General features: G+C 37.9%; 1 protein-coding gene across 1 annotated transcript; it reads left to right on the forward strand.

Annotated features, from left to right (window-relative positions):
* The first annotated feature begins 9,973 nt into the window (after positions 1-9,973).
* Positions 9,974-12,066, forward strand: LOC140322723 (histone H2A-like). Its single transcript, XM_072399301.1, has 2 exons — positions 9,974-10,030; positions 11,533-12,066. Exon 2 carries the CDS (start codon positions 11,542-11,544, stop codon positions 11,956-11,958), a length of 417 nt encoding a protein of 138 aa, XP_072255402.1. The 5' UTR covers positions 9,974-10,030; positions 11,533-11,541; the 3' UTR covers positions 11,959-12,066.
* The last annotated feature ends 12,153 nt before the right edge of the window (positions 12,067-24,219 follow it).

Consider the following 24,219-nt stretch of genomic DNA (forward strand, 5'->3'; position numbering starts at 1 on the left):
TCCCACTTACCTTTTTGACCTGGTAGAAAAATACTCCCCCAGACGCTCTCTTCGCTCCTCCGATGACCTGCTAATGACTTCCTCACTCATAACCTCATCACACGCACTGCTCCAAGACTTTTCTAGAGCTGCCCCAACTCTCTGGAATGGTCTTGCTTGTCCAGTTTGGCTTGCTCCTACTTTCTGCACCTTTAAAAGAGCCCTCAAAACCCAACTCTTCAAACTCGCCTACCCATCTTCATCTCATAAAATTCTCACTACTCATCCAGCATTTCATATGTCTACTCCTACTGTGTGCTGCTTCCCCCCCTCTTAGGTTGTAAACTTTTCTCGTCAGGGTCCTCTCCTCCTGTGTCACTGTCTTTATCTGTCTGTCATTTGCAACCCCTATTTAATGCACAGTGCTCTGTAATATGTTGGCGCTATATAAATACTGTTTATTAATAATAATATTTGTAATAATCCAAAATATTGAAGCCACTGTATAAAATCGGCATTGTAACACTGCTGTCTGCAATGCAGTCAGTGGTCACAAATCAAGTAAGGCAGCAGATATTAGGAGGGGGCCAAGTATGCCCACTGCAAACATCATGAGCAGAAGGTGGGGGTATGTTAACGGCTGGAGAATTGTTTCTGCAAGAAAATAGCACTGCCTTTGAAGTGTTTCAGCAGAAGTCTGTGGGCTTTGTATGCTAATAGTAAAGGTTCTGTTACAACAAGGGGACATGTTAGGGAATAGAAAACCTTACCAAAGTATTTTTTAAAGTGAACTACTACCAAAAAAATTTTTTCGGCCTCTAGAAGCAGCCAAAGGAATAATCTTTACAATTCTACCATATCACTGGATGAAGCAGTGTAAATAATATAACACACATTTTTTAAAAATATTTCTTTACAGTGGAGCAGAGTGTTAGGGATCACTATATATAACCTAGATTATGCTGTCATATTCTTTTCTCTATATAACTGAAAATAGAAATTATTTTAGGTGCCATCACAGTATATGCACTCAGTATATGCACTGCAATCTAATTTATTATCTGTGTCTGCTCCGTAATGATAAAAGTGCAGTAAAGGCAGAATAACAGGCAGTGTCAGTGAGTAAATATCTCCAATATTTAGACTGATGTCAGAGCAGAGAATACACACTATGTCACATACCTAGTCACCTGCAAAGATGAATGTGCAGACTTCATTTACTATGCAGCAAAACTCTACTGAAGCATAGAACTCCTGCGGGCAAATGTCATTACTTTTGCATCGGAAAATCATTTATGCTGTTGATATTGTTTATCATCCACGCAAACTATTGATTTCTTTATTGTTTTCTATTTAAGTTGTAGCCATAGGGGGATATTTATGAAGCAATAAATGGCTGCAGATTATTTACTGCTTTCCTGCCATTGTAACTTTCATTGCAAATGTAAAGTACAACATCTGGGATTTATATGGTATTATATTTATGATACTGTCAATTCTGCATGTGCCACATGATTACTTTTAAAGTAAACCTATATTGTGAAAAATATGTAATCTGCCATGTCTGATAAGCAAATTGCATGTTTTCAATATCCTCACCTACCTGGGTCAAATATAAGGGTTAATGACGTTAAAGTGAAGTTTGATCAGCAGTCAGGTCTACCAAAAACATCATACTCAGCAATGGCACCCATATTTTTTTAGTTAGCGTTTACAGCAATTTATTGCTTCATGACTGATTCACCTATGACTGACTTATTCAACCATGATTCAGCCGTGATTTCTGTAGAGACCTTCTATGCTTACTTTCCATGTACGGCTAGCTAGGATACTGCCATTTCTTGTATTTACTCATTGTAGATTCAATGTATACCTAACATGAAACTAATGGGTGAGTGCTAAATAATGCAGTCAGATCCATTACATAAATGAACAGGATTCAACCATTTTCATGAATATTTTTTTCAGCTACATAACTGAACAATCCAAGACTTTAGATGGAATCCAAACCACTTTATGTATTTGTCTGAAGATATTTCCTAGTTTATAGCCTTCCAGCCCATGGTGGTGGATGGGTGGGAAAGGGTTAGATCGTGTGTTATATATTTGATTTTTCTAAAAATCCTAGACTGGTAGGCTGGGCCAAACCTGAATATGACCTAATAAAACTGGCTTATCTTATTCCTACTGTTTAACCAACTGCTGCAGATAGTTGTCAATTCAGATGGCAAACACACAGACGACAGAAAAATGCAGGCCAATGGCCACAGATTTGGCATATTCTATTCTGAAATCGCTCAAATTAAACCTGTGGGCATTTAAGTATTTACCTATTCAAGCATATACATGTAGTAAATAGGTTTTAGAACAAGTCATCATTGACCTTTGCAACTGCAGGCACTCTGGATCAATTGCTCTTTTAATTTCAAAGAAGAAGCACTAAAGTCATTTAGGTCATTTTCTCAGGCAGCAGACCTCTCCTTGCTCCCTTTTCTCGGAGCTCCTACTGTGTCCTTAAGTGTATCTAAGCCTAAATAAAAAATGTAATTTTTTAGCTTTCCATTCCTTAGATGGGATGGCTGCATTAGGGCCAGACTTTATTGCCCACCACATTTGAAGCACTATAAATGTGTGTTGACTATATGTTCTGCCAAAGCTTTCCTTTTAAAGTAATTCAGCATTATACATAAATGCCATAGTTTTGCTTTAACCTCCCTGGCGGTATAAATAGTAAGTATTTTTAAATGTGAAAGCGGTACATTTAAAAATTCTTAGTATTTTAAATTTCCCGCCTGGTCCCGCTGCACGGTTCCACCCTCCCAGCCACATGCTTGCACGCAGATGCCCAGCCGGCATCTGGTTCCCCTGGCCTCACGTCCCCAACGTTCACATGCCGGGGGTGCAGTTGCTGGGCATCTCAAGGTTACACAGATGCCCAGCCGGCATCGCCAGGGGAAGAAGGTGCCGGGCATCGCTGGAGGACGCGGCGGGCACCGCTTATTATTATTATTATTATTATTATTATACAGTATTTATATAACGCCATCATATTACGCAGCGCTGTACAAAGTCCTTAGTCGTGTCACTAACTGTCCCTCAAAGGAGCTCACAATCTAATGTCCCTACCATAGTCATATGTGATTAATGTAGTCTAAGGTCAATTGTTAGGGAGAAGCCAATTAACTTAACTGCATGTTTTTGGGATGTGGGAGGAAACCGGAGTACCCGGAGGAAACCCACGCAGACACGGGGAGAACCTGCAAACTCCATGCAGATAATGTCCTAGCTTACCAGGTAAGCTTTTTAAACTCCCTGGCAATTCCACCCTGAATGTGGCTCAGGGTACTTTTACTCCTTTTGGTATGGATAATTCACCCTGACCACACTCAACATTACCACTAATGAGGTTAATGAGTAACTAAACTGAAAAAAACAAAAAACCCCTTACCTTTAATTTACCCAGATCCCTCAATCCCACCGGAGAAGTCCTCGATTGGGCCCTGCATCCTCCTGGCTTACTCCTTCACCCTGGCATGCAGGAAGTGCCGGGTGCTGACATCTTTGTCAGTCTTCTTCCTTCTTCTGGCTACATCTACCAATCTCACACCCATTCTACTCTACCTTAGTAAAATATTTGGTCATAGTTCCACTTTAAATCCAGTCACAGTGTACTGCATTGGAATTGAAGCAAAGCATCCCAGCACATCTGTAAAGAATCCATTGTATTGCGCTACCATATTCTTAACACATTGGGCCCGATTTCTTAACACTGAATGTTAAAGTAATTATCTTTTTTCTTCATTTTAACCTAATAATCCTGCAAATAACATACTCCTTGACTCTAGATGTGCGTGTTCACTCCTCAACTGTATTTATGGAGGAAGCATTGAAAAATAGGATATCAAAGTATAGGAGAGACTGAGACCGATGAAATCCTGAAATATTTGACCTGTTTAGATGCTTATGGTAATGGCATGGCTTTTTTTTTCTTTTAGAAAATCACCTGCAAGCATCTGCTAGTCTGCACATAAGCATCAGGAAAAGTTGGTCTGGAGCTAGACTTAGGTAGAGGGCCACATGACAGGGAGAGGAGGGAAGGCAGGAAAGGCAGGGGATGGTTAAATTAAATGATAAAAAAAAACAGAAAAGTGCGAGAAAAGAAAAGTGGGGGAAAACAAAAAAGGGTAAGAAAGAGAAATTCTTTGGATTGGTGTGCTTACTGCTGAAGGAAGGAGTAGTTGGCAAGCTATAAAAAGAGGGGCAAGGGTGAGGGGGCAGCAGTTTTTTCCAGAACAAGCAACTCCCACCCTCCCTCCCGGTATGGATTGGAATTTTTAGGTGCATTTGTCATGGCAGCCAATGGGGTGGTTTTTCCTAGGTCCATGAAGGTGTTAAGGTTTGGGAAGCAAGGAAACAAGGAGGTGGGACCCAACAGCGTATGGGTCCTTTTCGTTATTGGTGGTCCTGAGCGATACTTGGTTGTTGTAGGGGCTAGGTTAAAATGGGCTTATCCGCTAATTGTCCCTGAGGCGGTGTGCTTGCGGCTGGGGCCCTGGTTAGTCAGCGGAGGAAGTTTTTGTAAAAGGAATCGAATGGGAGGAATTTTTCATGGACCTGTTAAAAGGAAAACAAACGCTGGTGGAATAGAAGGCTGTTATTGGGATGTTTGTTTGAAGTTGTATATATGTTTTTGTATATTGAATAAAAATTGTTATATAGTTCACTTATTGGTTAATAAAATGAGCTGCTTTGGACAATTTATTCCAACAAAGGTTTGTTAGGAAATGTAAGGAGCTGAGAAATTTTGCTGAGTCTTGAAGTAATTTTTGTGCTTTTGTTATGTTTTGTAAATGATTGAAATACGTTGAAACTAGTTGTATTCTTCTTATCAGTAAACTAACATCCGCTCCCCCCTTTTTGCCTTGAAACTCCCCCCTTCCTCCCTTTGGCCATTTATCTGTTCTCCTGACATGAATATCAATTACATTTGTCATGTCTGCTAGTTGTCTGTAGTCATGTGATCATGCACTGATCATGCCTTTCAACTTGTATATAAACAAACAATAAAGTTTTGAGAGTGATCTAACTACATGCGTGAGCTGCGTGTGTTACGTTCTCTCCCAGCGTCGCTGTAAACAGAAGCCATCAAAGAGAGGGACAACTGATCAGGGATCAATAGGAGATCAGTCTCTTATTTGGGAAAGGGCGAGTTGGGTTGAATTGGTGGAAGGTGCAGTTCATGACTTCCTCTGCTGTACCCTAGTCATGGATTTGCAGTTTTGTAAACATTTTATCAGCAATGCACCTCTGCTAATACCCCTTTGATAAGAATATTCATAAATGTACTCAAGGAACTAAATTATTACTTTGAAATGACTAATTTACGTGGCATTTTGGAGTCATTAATCATCTGAAGACAATTTGCCTTTGTGGGCCTTGGCTGTACTATTTGTGATGACAGCTTGCTATTTGAGAATTGCGATTAGATAGCAAAACAGGGAGAAATATTAATAACTCTTGACCTTTTCGGTTTTATTTTTTTAGAATTGAGACATTCTCAGTCAGGAAAAGAAGGCTTTTGTGTCAGGTTTTCGAGCAAATACAATATAAAGCTGACATTTGTGAGTTGTTAGCAGATGCGGTGACAGACAAGAAGCTGCGTGAGTCAGAAGTCTGAACAATCTCTGTAATTCTGTGCTAGGATTCTGCAATTGCAGAGATGAAAAAAGGCCATATAGGTGTAAAGAGCATAAACAGAGCCACCTATTACAATACAATACATGTAATGTTTCTAATTTTATGAAAAATTCATTTTTGTAGACACCTCCTCCATTATTTTTAGCATTTTACATTTCGGAGGTAAGAGATAGAATGCTGTCTTCAATGTTTTTGTTTGGCAACTGGTATTTCTTTTTTCTTTATCATTGGTAAACCTATTAATTAAATGTTTCCCAAACCCTATATACTATTTTTTCTCTTTTTTTTTTTTGCAGTGCTCAAAAATGCTTTAACAAGACAATAAAAAGAGCTTTTTCTTTTATAAAGTGAAGAAAGAACCTTAAGCTTATAAATTTCACCTTGAGCTACTGACTTCTGTAAACACTGGGATTTAAAATGAAGACAATATAGAGAGCCTAGAAAACATGAGAAGGATTTGAGAAACCCAGTGTCTGGATTTCTACCAACAGGAACAGGAGGGAGACCAGCATTGGCAGCATACACTAAAGAGCCACACCTTGAGATGCATTAAGCATGTTTATTGTATGCACAACACAGCAAACAAACTATACCATACATGGTACAACCCATAGAAACAATGGGATATATACAAGAATGTCAGGAGCAGGAATAGGGCTAGAAAAGGATTTCAGAGGGCAAGCGACCAGAGCACCAGCAAGCATTCCAGTTCAAGCTTTCAGGTCAAATGCTGAGGCAGAAGGAGGTATGTGACACCAGAATATATAGACCTACTAATACTGAGCCCGAGGTGCAGCATAATTAAAGGAAGCCCCCCTACTGTTTGCCCATGGAACCACACGCAAGGTGTCCTAAACCACAGTGCCACCAGCAGGCAACATAAGGAGCTGCAGGTTTCCTTACACCCAGTTGCTAGCACTAGCATCATCTCATGTTGTTTCTAAATTTTCAAATCACAATCACAACCTGAGGCTGGCCTTGTCTCCAAGCTTGATTGTAGGCAGGACCGTAGCTAAGAAATTTAGGAACTGCCAATGACTACACACATTGCTGCTTCTTTGAATGAATCATCATTTATTGTGATTGCATTTTAAAAGGATGTAAAGAAACTACAGAATTTAAAAGTCTTTTACTTAATTCTTTTTCCAAACGTCACACCAAACCCTAACAACTACCCAGGTTATGTCATCTCATTATTTCCTTAAAAAGCAGAGTATCTACATAAATTCTCCTTAAAAAACGGGAAAGAAACATTTTTGTGAAAGCTCTGCAATTATCCCCCAAAGTTGTCGCCACAATATTTAGCTGGAGAATCACAGCATGTTGACTCTGCATGAGCGCAGGGAGAAATCATTCAGCACCAGCAGAATTGCTCAGTCTTGAAGAAATACAACAAAATCTGCAATTAGGAAAATGTCACTGAATTTTAGATGTGTGTCAACTACAAAATACACAAAATAACTTTCTCCATTCTCAAGACTAAACATCTTGAGCGTAAAAGGAAAACATTTCTTATACGCAACAATAGTTTGAAGACCTATAAAGCGGACAGAGAAATGTGGTGATAATTAGAATTTTAGAGCTGTTCTGTCACTTTGCCCATTTGGGGCTCAGAATAACTCAGCCCACACCCAGCATAGTATATTCACCCATGCATGCTCCTTCATTGCCTCTCTGCTGCAGGAGTCTATTCTGGATAAGTTCTGGTGTTGAAGCTACCTGAGTGGTACTAAAGACACTGCCCCCCCCTCCATGGGATAAGCAATAGCCCATTTACATTCAGACACTTCCACATAGGGGGGTCATATGGTCCCTGATATGGATGCTCCATTAGCACTACAGAGTAAGAGGTCAGAAGAAATGGGGAGGCAGTAATGTTTCATTAATTGGGGAGATAAGGTGCTCGGAAAAATAAAATACCAACTCAGATTGAATCTGTTAACAAGTCTGGCTGGGTTTGGAAATTCCAAGCCAGATTTGTATATTTCTAATGAGCTGTAATATATTCATCAATGACAGGTAAAGTACAGCTTAGCCAGTTAGGCTACCAGATAATGACATCTGTCATTGTCCAGTGGCCTACAATACCTGTCCATGACAAATATAGACCAATTAAACTGACCACCACCCAATGGCAGCTGTCGTAGTTTAGCGGCCAGATTGGCTAAGCACTACTATACCTGTCAATAATCTGTCAGCATACTTTAACTGTCAATGACAGGTATAGTATTGCAGTATTGGAAGTCTTATTAAAGCAGAAGTAAACCCAAAACAAAAAAATCACTCTTACCTTCAATCCCGCAGAGCAGTCTATCCGCCGGGAGGTTTCTTCCATCGGGTCCTTAATCGTCCCAAGATCTGTATTTAACAAACAAAATTTTTACTTTAAATAAAAAGGTTGTCTACTCTTTTATGTAAAGTAAAAATCATGAGTTTAGGTACGCTTTAATAAAATGATCCAAGATCAAAAGAGCTCCAAGCCAGAATCTACTCCATTTGGAACTACTATTTGGACCACCACCATTGGAGGGTATACCTGTTTAGAATTAAACAATTGCGAGACACTGTCACTTTGTCCTTTCTGAACAATTCTGTATAGGAATTAAACATTTTTTAAATTTGTTAAAAAAGGTCTTTTACTCTGGACAGTGACTTTTCTGAATATTAGCTTGTTGCAGGTAGGGAGAAGCATTTCCTAAATTCCTTCTTGTCCAATGATCAGAAACATTATAACTTTGTAATAAAAAAAAACTGCTGGAGGGCCTGTTAAGTGTCAGACAGTTGTGAACAAAGTTGAGAACTGCATGGACAATAGGATTGACATAATTATGTCTGAACCAGCATACCAGTATATTATGTAGATATCTAAACAAAGATAGCGCCATCCTTCTGTAGGCAGCTCACTGTACAGGGAAGGTATTTGATATATTACATACATCGAAGCATTACACATACATTTTATCTTGCATGTTACAGTTAACATGACAAAATATATCCAAAGCTAGATCTACTTTAAGGGAAGACTGTACTTCAACACGGTATATTTACTGCTGAACTCCTAAAAAAGACATTCAGTTGTCTGATTAAATCTATATATTTGTTTGGAGACAGTGATTTAGAAGCCATTTGATTAGCATGACAATCAGACCACAAGTATTTTCAAGTCAGCCATTGTTCTTAGCAAAAATATAACCAACCAGTTTTTCTATGTATGCCATTGGAACGCACAGGTGTGCAGGGCACCAAAACTTTTATATATGAGCACCAATTTGTTACCTTCATTAAAATTTTGGGAATGTATTGTGTTGAAAAACAAGAGCAGGACAGCAGATTATTGGACAGATTTCTTATAAGGGCCCATTCACATCATAGTGCAGTAACATGCAACAAATACACAGTCATGTTACATGTTTTGGAGTGCAACAGGTGCATTCATTGTGAAGGCCCCCAAACACACAAATGTACTTTATTTCAGTGCAACACATAGCGTCTTCTGAGTGAAATGTGAAAATGCAGACAGCACCACTTTTTTCATGCATTCATGTACATTGTAGTGTATTCACTTTTAACGGGCTGTATATTGCAACTTGTGACAATGAATGAAGTTACATGTAATGGGGTTCACCGTCTTACGGTATGAATTGACACTAATAGTTCATCTTTATTTAAATAAAGTAGTAGCTCACTGCCTATTGTGCAAAAGGCATTATAACTACAGGTGTATTGCTTTAAATGAATGACACCACAACACTTTGTGTACTTTGTATTACTCCTCTAGGTATAATGGTATTTATCCAAAACGTTTGATTTACTTTAAAAGAAAGCGGGGGGTTACAATTCAACAAAATGTGTTGCCTATACTTTGATAAATGAGAGGTTTGTTGATTATTGACCCTAAATGACCCCGTGTACATCACTCCATTTTAAAAACAAATTGATTAGACAGAAAACAATCACAGAAAACCACACATGACTACACGCAGTTTCAACAATCAATATGCATTTGAACAGTGGATTTATATGAAATGTATCAATTTCTTCCCCTTGCTGCACTAAATTAGCATTGTGACAAAATAACACCTAATCCAGACCACTTTTTAATTGTGCTTTGTTTGGAGCTTCCTGGGATTTCAGGGCTAGTAAATACACAAAATATTTCTCATTGGCTTTGCTGAAAGAAAAACAGCTGATTTGTGTCTAATATTGCTGCTAATTTGCTTGATCCGTGCTCCCAATCTCTCATGTGTTGCATTGGCTTCAATTAGCATGGTATAAAAATCAGTGGTGAGCTGGTAAGTTAGAGCAGACTTGTGTGGGCTTTTGTTCTGGGAAGTTATTGGAAGCAGCAGGTCAGGTGTGTATTGTAACCCCCAATACTTTGTATTATTTATCACAAGTGTATGCATCAGCCTAGGGCTTTATGAATGTTTTCTTTCCTAAATGAATTTTTGAAATTGCAATGTAATAGATCATATTTAAATTGTGTGATACAAGCAAAGTATTCCACTGTAGTGGTGCTGTTGTGATACCTAGTCTGAAGTTATTTCCTACTACAACCAGGATTTCAATCTGTAGTGGGGATTGAGAGCTACATTAAATCTACTAAAAATGTGTGAAATTTGGGATATAGTTTATTATATATTTGATCTTTGCAGAAAGGCTCCACTTTCCCTGCAAAAAGTGGAGTGGATGTACTGGTAAATTTAAAACATTGACTCAAACTGTAATAAGTGAATGCTTACATACTTTGCTTATGATGGCTTGTAGTGCGCCTACCAAGAGTATCTCTGTAGTTATGTCTTGCAAAGTGCTCCTGACCCAGTATATGGGAAGACCTACTCTGACTAAAATCTCTGTTGGACAAGTTTAAACCAAAATGGCAACTGCTTTAAACAGTCTATAACTACTATCTAGTGCAATATGTACATGGGGTAAATGATTTTAACATAGGAATGGTTCCCCATCACTTGTCATAGCTTTGTGGGGGTGGAATTTCAACTCTCCATGCTTAAACAATAGGTTTTTGTATAAATGTATTTGTGGACTGGTTTTGTTCGAACCTTGGTTTAGAACTTATGGATTGTTGGTGCAGTTGCGATTTTGGGATTGCTTGCACCTGATGTGGGGCTGTACCATTGAGCTGTATGGGACTGTGTCCCTGAGCCCTTTGAGCACTGAATGTATTTTAGACATCATGCCCCAAGTATTCATTGCTGCATTCCTGGTATGCCACTAGAACATCAATTTTAAATGTAGGGGAGTGAAACTTATGTTTTCTCTTGCACTCTATGCATTGGTCTAGAGTCACTTAATTGTCTGCAGCTGTCCCAAGTAGGATATTTGAATTGCTGTGCAAAGAAGGATTACTACTCTAAATGATCTTGGAGCTATTGTACCCCTTCCCTATTCTACTGAAGGACTTAAAATCTTTTTTTTTTTTTTTTGCCTATTTAGCAGCTAATGTCTAAAAATGTACCCCAAATTATTTGCATTAGTTGTATGTCAGGCAGTTTTAATGAACTTAAAATTTTGCCTTAAGGACCCAATTCCTTTAAAAAAAGGCTAGGATTTGCTATTGCTGAAACCTAGTAAATTCTAGGTATTTAAAAATGACCCCACACTACATTGCAATATGTATTCCTCCACATTAACATGGCCTGTCATGTGCAGCTAATACTAGGCTTATCTTTCAAAATATCTTCCTGTAGGATTGGTAATTATTTTTGGTTAAGGAAGAGCTGCCTTTTCAAAAGCATGTTGTGTGTATGCAGTCACTTAGGATGTGTAGTCTCTAAAATTTTTGACAGATCTTTCCCAGTAACTTATACTAATTTGTCCTCATTTGTATGCTCCCAGTTTGTCAGAATGTCTGGTCGTGGCAAGAAGCTCCCAAAGCCTGCTGCTGCTAACAAGTCCTCCAGGTCCGTTAAGGCAGGTCTCCAGTTCCCAGTGGGCCGTATCCACCGCTTCCTGAGGAAGGGAAACTATGCTGAAAGAATTGGCTCTGGAGCTGGAATCTATTTGGCAGCTGTTCTGGAATACCTGTGTGCTGAGGTCCTGGAGCTGTCAGGAAATGCAGCCAGAGACAACAAGAAATCCCGCATCTTGCCAAGACACATCCAACTGGCTGTCAGGAATGATGAGGAACTGGCCAAGCTGTTTGGTGGTGTCACCATTGCAGATGGGGGAGTCTTGCCCAATATCCAAGCTGTTCTTTTGCCTAAGAAGACAATGAAAGGCTCTTCCCAGGAACCCAAAACTGCTGAATCTCAGGGGATTTGAACTTCTATGTTCTAAAGAATGGGACTTTATTTCCAGGTTTATTAAAATGTATATGTGAGTTTGTAACAGATGACTTTTAAAGTTCAAATAAACTATCTTTATTTTAAAGTTGTGCAGCCCACTTGCATTTGTTTATCCAGTGTTTCTTGTTGAGATAGATGGGGATGGAAAGATCTTGTATATTTTGTAGTTAAATGTATTGTGAACAGTTTTGCAATTTGCAATGCTCCAAAAACCCAGCTTTCTGTTTCCATCATGATTTCAAGTCTTTGCTTAACCATGATATTAACACTGGCTATTTAGTTCCCCTCCCAGTAATGCTATGAGATATTAGTGGTAGTTCATGAAAGGCAACTGGGCCTGTTGAGTTGGGCATTCCATTGCCATAAAAAAAATTGGAAGAGTTGAACACAATAAGACATTGGGGTTGGTACATGATATTGTAGTTGAAGGAACACAAGGTCAAGGCTTCAGATAAGGTGCAAAACAGGTGGGTTTGTGTGGGCAGGTTCCCCCTTTCCAATCTTTGAGGCTTGGAGCAACTTGCATTTGAGTGCCCAATGGAGTAAGTTTCCTTTTGTACAGCTCTTCCCAAGTGTATGCCAGTAGACTGCATGACTGCAGCACTGGACAGTTTGGTCTTAATTATTCATGCATCTTCATGAAACATTGACTGTTGACCATAAACTACATTTAGATAACTTAATTATTTAGGAAGAAGTCAACTGTGCACAATGATCACATGTAGCAACACATTTAGTGCAACCCCAAATGGTCCCTTGATACAATGTGCAAGTGAATCCATTAGGTATGAATTAACCAATTGACTGCTGGGATCTGGCACTAACTTCTCTCAAGGCTAAAATATTCTATATCCCATTGTTCAGGAATTCTATATAGCAAGCTACTTAATAAAACTGGGATTTCTTATTTTCTGGACCCAACAATTTACAATATTGCTCTCCTAAACTCTTGAACTACTCTTTGCTTCTTCTGTCACAATGAACAGCACACCATCACTCCACTCACCCTCTTTATCTGGGCCTTCTAAACCTGCTTGCTTTTCTCCATATCTGCATGTAATATCAGTTCCCTTCCTTTTTCACATTATATTGAAATTTTGGTGCATGCTAGTAGTGATCAGTATTAACAGAACAGACTTTCACGTTTAGTAATGGTCCCATTCTATGGAACCTATGCCAAGCTGGACAGTAAACTGTAGATTCTTATTCTTCTTTTCAAGTATAGGGAGTAGGCTCTTCAATGATTCCAGGGAAAAGCTGCTGCTGTTACAATCCTGTGCCTTGCATCTTCTCATTTATAAACTAGTTGGGGAAAGACCAAGGGGCCTTTTTATCCAGGAAGATCTGGGTATTTTTTTACCAAGATCTCTAGGACTGCACCACCCTATGCACATTGTCTTGCTCTCTCGACTGTGGCAGGTGCAAAGAAACCACACTTGGTATTCCACCCAACCTGTTTAACCCCACAGAATTATCACACAACACCAATAGTTTTAATTGGAACGTAGGCCTGTTATAACAAATTTAAATAACATTAACAAACCAGAACATAAATTAAGCGGTAATATAACCAAACCCTGAACCTCTTTATTTGATTACCAGTCCGAGGGCCTCCCCCCACTATCTGGATCTGCGCAAACATGATCGAAGCTCCCAGCCTCAACCTTACCCCAGCTCGGGAACGATATCACGATTACTCGCAACCCCACCCCAAAACATCCTAAATACGGCTTTTTCACTACCAGATTCAGGAGAATCCACACCAAGGATAGATCTCCCACCCACTGATACCACTACCAAGGACCAACGCCCCTCAAGGATCTCGCCGCCGTCAGAAAACCATGTCCCCAAACATACGGGCGAGCACGTGGGAAAACTTTCCTTTTGCTCTGTTCCACAAAACAATAAACCACCCCTATTGTTCCCTCTCTTTATAAAACTTTAAACCCTATTTTTTCTTAGTTAACTTATCCGTTCCCCCATCACTACCTCTACTTAACCCCACCCTATCCTATTAACCTTTTACTGTCTGCTCCCTGTCCCCCCCAGTTATGCAGGCCTTCCAGTATCTCTCACTGTGTTCCTTCGTTCCTGTCTTTACTGGGAAATGCCCAGAAGAACCTGAGAAAACCGAGGACTTCTTAAGGGACATTAACAACATTCCCTTAAAGACCATACAGATCCATTTTGTAATTTATAATAGCTGATTAATGTTAATTATTGCGCTCAATACTGATTTTTGCACAGCCTTTTAGTATATATCTCTCATAAAACCTAAAAGAAAAACAATTTTGTCAGTTCCAAACAATATTTTAGACAGTGCTTATTAAAATTGAGCTTCAAAGCAAACAAGCCACATAAACCAATTTACTTTGAAACTAAAGTGGCATTATTTTTTATCTTTTTAATATCATTAACAGAGATTTCAAGGGAGCTAAGATAATAAGCAACACTTGCATTGCTGATCTCTTTATAAGCAGTCTCAAACCTCAAAAGCCTATGGATGAATTTACTGCTAAGACAAAACTAATTAAATCTGTCTCTGCAGAGCTAAATTTCAATTTTGTAAGGGATATGCTTTTTTGAGAAGGTAATGCAAGATGTTTAGCTGAATCCTTCTGATAACGCTTGTCAGCACTTTATGATGATTGCAGTAAGACATCACTTGTACTTATTATGTATGGAAAATTAAATTACCTGTTCAGATCACTATACAGTCATATGAAAAAGTACAGCCTATAATATATATATATATATATATATATATATATATATATATATATATATATATTTATTTACCATACCTGTAGATAGATCAAAACCCAATGAAAATCTGTAAACCAAAACAGAAATTAATAGGTGTACTTCTTTATTACTGTTATTGACTCTAACAAGTTACATTAATAAACTGATGCATACTGCCAACTCAGGGCTGCTGCAACAGGTGCAGGGCCAACTGCAGGTCAAAGGCTTATTATTTTAATGAAACCTCCAGCTTGCATGTGATCACTATATCATAGTGTTTGTAGTGATCATATTATAGGAGACCGTACTGATTTTTTACATTAGGTGTAGCACTGCACATTTTTGGCTTTTGATCATCAATGGGGATGGGAAATGGCAGTGATATCTGAGACTGAGTTCCATCAAGTACCAAAAAAAAAGTACATTTACAAATCTGTTACAAGACCGTAGGAGTGCACAAACACTAGGCTCCATGTTATACAAATCTCAGACTGGCCAATGATGCAGCTCCAGCAAACCGAAGAGTCATCACTACTCTTTTTTCTGGACAGCATGTGCACTACAAAAAAGCACAACCTTATTGAATGGGCTAATGAATATAGAATGACCAAGAACGGTAGACATTGAATAATGCATTTCGTGTTTATTTTTTTAAGTGTTTAATGTTTAGTTTTTTTTAAAAAAAATGGGTTCTATGCCATGTAATCATGGTCTTTTCTTTATGTTGTGATCTGGGAGAGCATTTAAATGGAAGATGAAGGACTTTACTATAAAGAAAATGAATAGGCCATGTGGACAAGTGATATGTGGCCTGTTTATGTTTATAAAGGATAATTGATTTTTAGGAAGTTTCCCCATAGTGGGGGAAGTGGTAATACACACGATGACTATACAAACAGTCAAGCAAAATGAAGGATGTACCGTATGTGTGGAAGTAAATACGAATATTAAATACTGAAGCTGGATTTGCACAAGAGAAATGTTCGCACTTGGACTTGGTTGCACATTTACAGGTAGTCCCTGGGTTACATACGAGATAGGGACTGTAGGATTGTTCTTATGTTGAAGTCAGAACAGGTACATTATTTTAATAAATGCAATTAGCACAGATGTTTGTCTCAATATGTACTGTATAAAATCCCACTGTGAGTTAATTAAAAACAAAGCAAAAAACATTCTTAAAGGACATTCTTAAAAAACCGGAGCAAACTGTTCTTTGATATGCAAAATGTAACAGCTGCAGAGTTTGCCTTGGTTATTAAAGAGTTACAAGATGTAACAAGATGTAGCTCAGTCACAGCTGTGTTTAACAAAAGATTTCTTCTGTAAGTTATGCAAACTACCCCTCCTCCCCTTATCAAGCCTCCTTCTTGCACACCAATGAGCAGGGAAGCAGTTAGTACCTAGGAGTCGTCCGTATGTCTACTCAGGGACTACCTGTACTTTTTTTGGACTTTGAAGTAGTTTGATGTTTAAAGCACTTTACTGATAACATATATTTTTTGCATTTAAGTCATCAGAATGCACACATTATCGCAGAGTTGATGTTGACTAAATTGTAGATATAGCAGCGCTGTCATTTTTGACTGTAGAATTGTATACTTTTGGGTATTAGTTACAGCTGGTGTTGGGTCACTAATAAGATATAATGCAGGGTTTTCTATAATGTATGGAGCCCAATCTGCAACTCATTTTTTTCTCCTAGTCTGGTTGGTAAAGTGCAAGAGTGTATAGGTAGTTTAGGAAAGGTAGGTAACAAATTTTGTTTTTTGTTTTTTACAAATAATTTGTCATGCAAAAAATGTAGCAAAACAATTTACCTGCAAAATAAGAGTTTTAAGCCTGCAAACTTTCCTGATCTACTAGTCACCAAATGCTGATTGGTTAAGAAAACATTTTCCTCTAGAAAACAGACATTTGTGGGAGTGCACATCTTCTGAATCCCCTCTATGTGACTTTTTTCCTATATGATGTTGGGGTTTAGCAGGATTAATAACTTAACGTGGTGGGATATATAGATGACTAAAAGTGTTGGCCTCCTCTTAGACTTCAGAGAGCTATCTTTCATTAACAGAGGAGGAATTGCGAACAGCAACTACATCAGGAGAGGTAGGTATTTATACCCTATATTTATACCCTATCTATGCAGGCAAATCTTTTAGGTAGTTCAATTTCTGTTACAGGCTTCAAAATTAATATTAACAAATACAAAACTGTGTTAAATGAAATCTATAGTGCTTTTGTGTGTTTGTTACTGTAATTGTAAAATGTTTTATACTTATAGGTTGTCTATTATCCATTCTGCAGGTGGTCTCTTTTTCAAAGCATTTAAAGAGGATTGATTACAGAATTTGATGAGTCAACAGAGTGGTGACTCCTTCATTACCAGATGGCTGAATTTGAGGTTTCAATCAGACAAATTGCAAATTGCGACTCAATGCACACAGCTCTAATTTGCTCTTTCAATGGCTAACCCACAGAGTTCTAGGAATCCTTGGCTATAAATATATATATATAAAAATATAAATATATATATGGAAAGATTGAAATAACTCTATTTCCATGTTTCCTTCTAAAGAGAACAACAGAGTTTCTTATTAACTTTAGTTAGTTAGTATGTATACAGCAGATAAAATGTGTTAAATCTGTTAAAATGCTACAATAAATCATTTCCAAGCTTTTTCCACCTTAATTGTAACCTATAACGTGTGCAAGTCAAAACCAAACAAACCCATTAGGTGGAAAAATCCAAAAAATAAAAAACATACAATAAGCTGGTTGCACACCCCTTACTAATAGTTTGTTAAAGCATCTTTTAATTTATATACACCATTCAATCTTCTTGGGTTGGAGTCTATCAGCAAGGCAAATCTTGACATGGCAGTATTTGCCCACTCTTGCAAAAGTGCTCCATATCTGACAGACGGTCCTACTACACAATCCTCTTAAAGAGTAACTATACTCAAAACTCAAATACACTTACCTTCTATCCTGCAAGGCAGTCGGATCACCCTGGGGGTGTCCGGCATAGGGTCTCCCGTCCTCCCGGCATCCATCCCAGAGCCGGCCCTCCGGGGCCCCACCATCTTCGTCTTCTCCTCCGGGTTCTTCAACCTACGTCACCCGACCTAGGTGCCAGATCACGTGTTGTAGGATGAAAAAAAATTTGCCGATCTAACTGCACATGCGTGAGATCAGCAAATTTTTCTCTTTGAGCAAAAAGGCTCCTTCTTCGCATGCCCAAGATGTTCAGGCATGCGCAGAAGGAGCGCCCAAGAGCCTCCCGGGATGCCTGACGTAGGTATAATGGAAGGCTTTGTGCTCCATTCATTTTCAACCGCCTAGGCGGCCGAGATTTAGGGGGTGGTGCTGCGCCTTTTTCTCTGGGGTTCTCTATTCTTTTATGTAAAGTGAAAATTCTGAGTTTAGGTACGCTTTAAGGTCTGGGCTCTGGCTGGGCTATTCCAAAACTTTATTTTTCTTCTGGTAAATGCATTCTTTGGTTGATTTGGATTTATGCTTGGGGTCATGATAAAAGGTGAAATTCCTCTTCATCTTCAGTGTTCTAGCAGATGGCTTACAGTTTTGGGCCAAAAGTGACTGGTATTTGGAACTGTTCATAATTCCCTTGACCTTAACTAAAGCCTTAGTTCAGCTGAAGAAATTCAACCCCCAAGCATGATAATGCCACCACCATGCTTCACCGTGGGGATGGTGTTCTTATGGGCCCCAATTAAAGTTGGGAAAAGTTTGGAAATGGATTATTGTGGTCTAATTTTTTTCACAGAAACCAAGCCTTTTAATAGGGGAAGGGGAGGGTGTAATTTTTATGAACGTGACAAATTATTGAGTTTTATTTTTACATAATTTGGAATAAAGTAATGTTGTAAATGAAGCGAAAAAAAGCCAAGGAATAAGTGTGTGAATCTGCAGCTTCGAGTGACCTGTCCATATCTGGTTCTATAAAAAGTACACTCCTGCTTCCAGCTTAGAAAGACATGGAGGCTGGGGTTTAAGGCTGCTATGTGTCAGGATGGCTGATCTTTATGGATCACTGCAGCTCTTCTTCCTAAGGAGGTGAGAGACAATGACCTATAGTGGTAGAATTATGTCAAAAAGCTGCAGAACGTGCATGCAGAGATTGTGAACTTATCATAGCATTTAACATCCGGTAAGCCATTGAAGCCTAATTATAAGCATATTACCGGTATATTAGTGTCATACAGGTAATTCATTTAATCAAAGATTCAGTAATTCAACTAACAACATTTTCACTTCAACCTAAATTCATCATCAGTTTTTTTTTACCTTAAGAGGAAATTAAAGATTTATAAATAAAATAAATCCCACATTGTAATGTATCATACTAAGTGACATCACTCGCTAATTTTACTAAACAGCTTGCCTGTACTTAAATGATTGAAACAAAATAAAGGGAATACAAAAATGTATTTTTATAATCTTTATACTTTGATGTTTCCTTTAGATCATCCTGTAATCTCAGTCTTCAAGGATGAAATTTATTCTATAGGGGAAAATTATTTTTCTAAAGAAAAGATAATTAAACACTGATATCCAAATATCCAGGATACTGCACTTCCTCCTCTGGATATAAGTCCTGATATTGGCTGTATAACCTCCCTATTGTTTCGGGGGGAAAAAAGAGTTATTTTAAACTTTAATTAACATTGCAGTCACTTACACTACTTGTTTCCGGCTTGTGTTACATGGCATACTGCATTCTTTTCATGCTTTCTCACCAGTTCCCAAGTGCCATCCATTATCAAGAGCCAAGCATCAATCGTCTAGGTGTGAAAGCATTTGTATAGCACTTTCTACTAGCTGCAATTTTAGGTTACTAGCTTTTTCCACTTGACCCCTCATGCCCTCATTATAAGTAAAATTTTAGTAAAGTAGAGTCATATTACAGACAATGAACATTATAGGACAAGTTCCTCTGTCAATACAGCCATGAATAAATGATGAAATAATCTGGTATATTACACCATAGTTATCTGTTATTACTGCCTAGTAGAAAGCATCAGAACTAATTCTTTTTTGAGGGAAATTAGACCAAGTGATGGCTCAAACACATAAATAAATAGGAATTCCGTTTGTTGTGAATGATCTATTGCACAAAAGTAAAAAATAACAGAAAACAAGTGAGAGGCTGAAAGCAGGCAAAAAAGGAACATAGCTAAATAAAAGTACACCACATAAACATAATAATAGACAAAAACTGCATAAAAAGGACCGGATGGCAAGAGGATAAATACAAGAAAGCGTTTTGTATATGACAAGGATGAAGCTAAAAAACATGGCATGTTAATGAAGCACTCAAATCCATGAGAAGTCAGAGCATTAGTATGGATTGGACTGATGTCTATAGAAAATGAATGGTGACCAGATTTGTGCATCATCTGGTCCCTAAAAAATGAGTATTATGATTGTTGTACAAACATGAAACAAGTTTCTGCCTTAGAGATGGAGCACTACAAAGGAAAGCAATAGCATATTCATTTCATGCAATATGCAAATTGTATTATATAGCCAACAATAAACCAAGAGAACATAGTAAATAATGCACCACAAAGAGGAGGGACACATCTGGTGGACACTGGTGCATCATCCATGCATGTTTGGTACAACATTACCAATAGATGAGGAAAGGTACTGAGGGGTATATTACAGATAATGCCAACTTAGATCTGCTTGCCCCTTACTGCACCTGCCACCTACTGTGCACTGCTGCACATCTATGGCCTATAGATATTTTTATATGACGTCTCTTCTGTTCTTTCAATTCTTCAACACATTGTAATTGTGAAAATGAAAAATGTTGGTGCACTATTTGAGTTATGATTGCATTAGGACAGCCTTATCATTTAAATTGTTATGTATATCCACAAAAAAGCTATATGCACTATTTTCTGCTGAAAATGTATATTTGTGAGTGTCTTGTAATGTGCAGCACTGCAACACATGGGCATTTGGGAGGTGCATTGGGGTGCTATTCAGAGGAAATGGTACCAAAACACTAATGTGATTTATGCATTTGATTTATTGGTATATATTTTATTTATCATTTAGGTTTAGGGCTGAAAATATAAAACAAAGATTATTAAAATAAAAACTATTTATTATAACTATAAAATCTTTACCACTTGCAGTCAGTAGTCACTGCAATTAATTCATGTCCCCATCATCTTTTGTAGTAAATAAACTATTGTTTGATCTTCTTTTTAGGACACATAGAGGGACTTGAATGCTTTCCCCTTTAATTCAAAAGATTTTGAGAATTTTCAATTAGATAAGGGAGAGTCTAAAAGTAAACAGCAACTGCTGGGATATTCTTTTAGAAAGTTTAGCAACTATAGTATGCAAGTTGCTTGCAGTGAATGCTTACTTGTAAAAAAAGAATTTTTATACTTAAAATATAAGATCAATAAGTACCAGTTGTGAAGCCATTCAAAAAATTAAATTAACATTCAAAAAAGTTACAATAGATCAAAACCATTGAGGTTCTGGTTTTCAAACTGGACTGGTGGTTAGAACAATTAACCTAAAAGGTTGTATTGTTTTGCAGATATTAAATGTTTCATTTTTCTGATGTTAACTCTTAAAAAAATATTACACAGTGTTCGGACTCCATTTATACTGTAATTATTTGTCACACTCTATCAATAGGTGGAAACAATCAGCTCTGTGATTTTTGGCATGGGAGAATTTTCATCAGTTGCCTGTCTTTGTGTACAGACCATAAAAAGTTCTAACACCTTTACCAATAATGTCTCAGTAAATGGACAGAAGAGTGCCAAGTATTTTTGCTGTGCTCTCCTTGATAAAATAGCATAGCAGGTGGGAGCAATTGGTGCATGACTCAGTTCTTGTATGCGTGATCTGAAATCAGAGTCAAGGCATCTATTGCGCAGAGACACTTGAATTTAAAACCTATTAGCTGTGACAAGACATGAGGGTTAACAGTGCAAAGCTCAGGTAATGTTACTTTACAGAAGAAAAAAGTCCCCAGACATCCACTTGCTCACACCAGGCTGGATGACCTGGATTTGGGCTCAGCAAGAAGTTGCATTCAGTTACTTTGCTATATACTGGTGGATCTCGTTATATACTCGTGGATCTCGAGAACAGAAAGCAAATATAACAGCTTGGAAGTATGTCAGAATGATCTGCTCCTGCTTTTTAATGCTTTATGGTTTTTTGGTGACAGTAAAGATGCTGTATTTCTCTAATACTATAATACAAAAAGGCAGAAAGTATGGCACTCCGGCCTCATACAGAAATGCAAACCATCCTTTGGTGGTCTAAGAATGGGGTTTGCCTTTGTTACATTAGTAATCAATTCCAGACAGCTCCCTATTATTTTACAGCAACCTCGAGTCTTTGCCCCTAAAGGATAATGTTGCTGTAGTTGCCTAAAAACTATTTATTGGAGTTGGACATTAATTTTGTGCATTCAAAACCACATGTGCATCTAAGACTTCCTGGTCCCCAGAATAACAATGCTTCTGTTTGATTTCTCTTTATAACAAAAAACTTTGCAATTTTGTTATAAGAGATTTAAAAATGTTGGTTCTAGTGATAAGATCTAGGGTTAAAGAACCGTATTCTTCAGAGGGAATTTGAAAAAATAATGAATACATTCTGACAGATTTCACAAGGGAGTTTGCCAAATGAAGGTCCTTTTACAGGTGAGTCATACATTAGCCATAACTGTCAGCACTAACAATGCAAACACTCTGTCTTCCTTTTTGACAACTGGTTGTATAGATGGTTTTATCGGGGATATGCTGGTTTGTAGTATGTTTATTTCCCTAGTGGTTGATCTTAATGTATTTTTGTTTTTTTTCAACCTGACTAACTATGTAACTATGCTCAGTTGGCCAACTCATAAGTTGGCCATAAATTGGTCATTGGGTGTACGCCCAGGTAAAGAATGTCATCTCCCTGATATCAATTTCTCATCTGCCAGGACCACCATGCACCCATTACCCACCCTGAACTGCCACAAATTCCACCCTCTGCTCAGACAGGCTAATGTTGATAAGGAGTGTTCTTTGCTTTGCTCAGGGCAATAAATGGACATTTCTGAATAATGTTCTTTTGATAGATTGATCAAGCATCAGTTTTTTTTCGAACAGACTGTACATTACCTTTAGCAAACCATCTGAGCCCTCCCCACATTGGGTTGCCACTGTCAGATTTGCTGAGCGCATTTCAAGACATTCACATATTTGGTTGCACAAAGCAAGAAAGCTGCTCTTAGGCTATGTTCAGACTGGAAATAAGATTGTGGCGCAGTTACTGCTTCCTCATACCATTGAACAGCTGCCTTCGGGAAGATATTACAAGTAGCGACCCACGGCAGACCAAAAGTGAATGAATGGGAACGGCAGTGAGCAATTCAGTACTGCTGTGAAATCTGCAGATTTTGTTTCTTCACAAACCAGTGTTGCAGTAGCGAGTGACCTGGTGTCTGGCAATGCAGGTCTGAACCTAGCTTTAGGAATAAAAGTATATTTAATATCAACATTTTGTTATTTTTGGAAATTGTCGTTCTCTCCAGCACAGTAATTATAATCCCAAAATGATAGACAGCCTGTGTCAAAAGGAACTTTAAGTGAGCAAACATCACCAAACATTCTAAATATAAGTAGTTTTTATAAACTAGTGTTTAATAGTAAAATACTATTGATATAGATAGTAAAATTAGGAATTTCTGCTTTAAAACATACCAGAGCACCATTCCCTATTCCTGCACGTTAATATAATTCCTACTTTATATTCTACTGACATCTTATACATGTGTGAAAAGAAGCCGTGGGGGCTGCACTTGAAAAGTTGTTAAAAAGTTAAAACTTCACTAATAAACCTATTTAGAACAAACATTTTATTCTACTCAGAAAGAAAAGAATAAGGTAAAACAATACTGCCATCTCCTGCTTCTTATAAATAGTACATCAGGAATGGCATAAGAATGTTTTATGGAATTTTGGGAATTAGTAATCTCATTGTAATCATGAAATGTCATGTCATTTTAGGCATGGAATATAATTATTACAAAATGTATACTATATTTATTACACTACATCTTTTAATTATCAATAACAACCGCTAATGTTTATGATAAATCTTTCCATGTTGGCTTATTAAAAGTAAAAATTCACATTTTCTGAATTTGTAATTATTGTAAAATACTTGCCAGTCCCAGATGTCTTTAGCCCACTAGCCCAATTAGATTGTACCTAGGGTCTTTTTCCATTCCTGTTCTTATTTATGCAGAGAAAATGCATCATTTATATGTAAATACAGATTACCATAATGACTCCTTTTCCATTCATGAGTACATGGCATCTTGCATTGATTGGATGTCCTAAACTTTTGTATTAGTCAAGGATACTGAGGGGATCTAGGGGTGGAAAGGTGAAGTCCATGGCACAGTACCAATTGCTACCATAATAAAGCAATCTGGGGG

The sequence above is a fragment of the Pyxicephalus adspersus genome, chromosome 1 (assembly GCF_032062135.1).
Source record: "Pyxicephalus adspersus chromosome 1, UCB_Pads_2.0, whole genome shotgun sequence".
Classification (NCBI taxonomy): domain Eukaryota; kingdom Metazoa; phylum Chordata; class Amphibia; order Anura; family Pyxicephalidae; genus Pyxicephalus; species Pyxicephalus adspersus.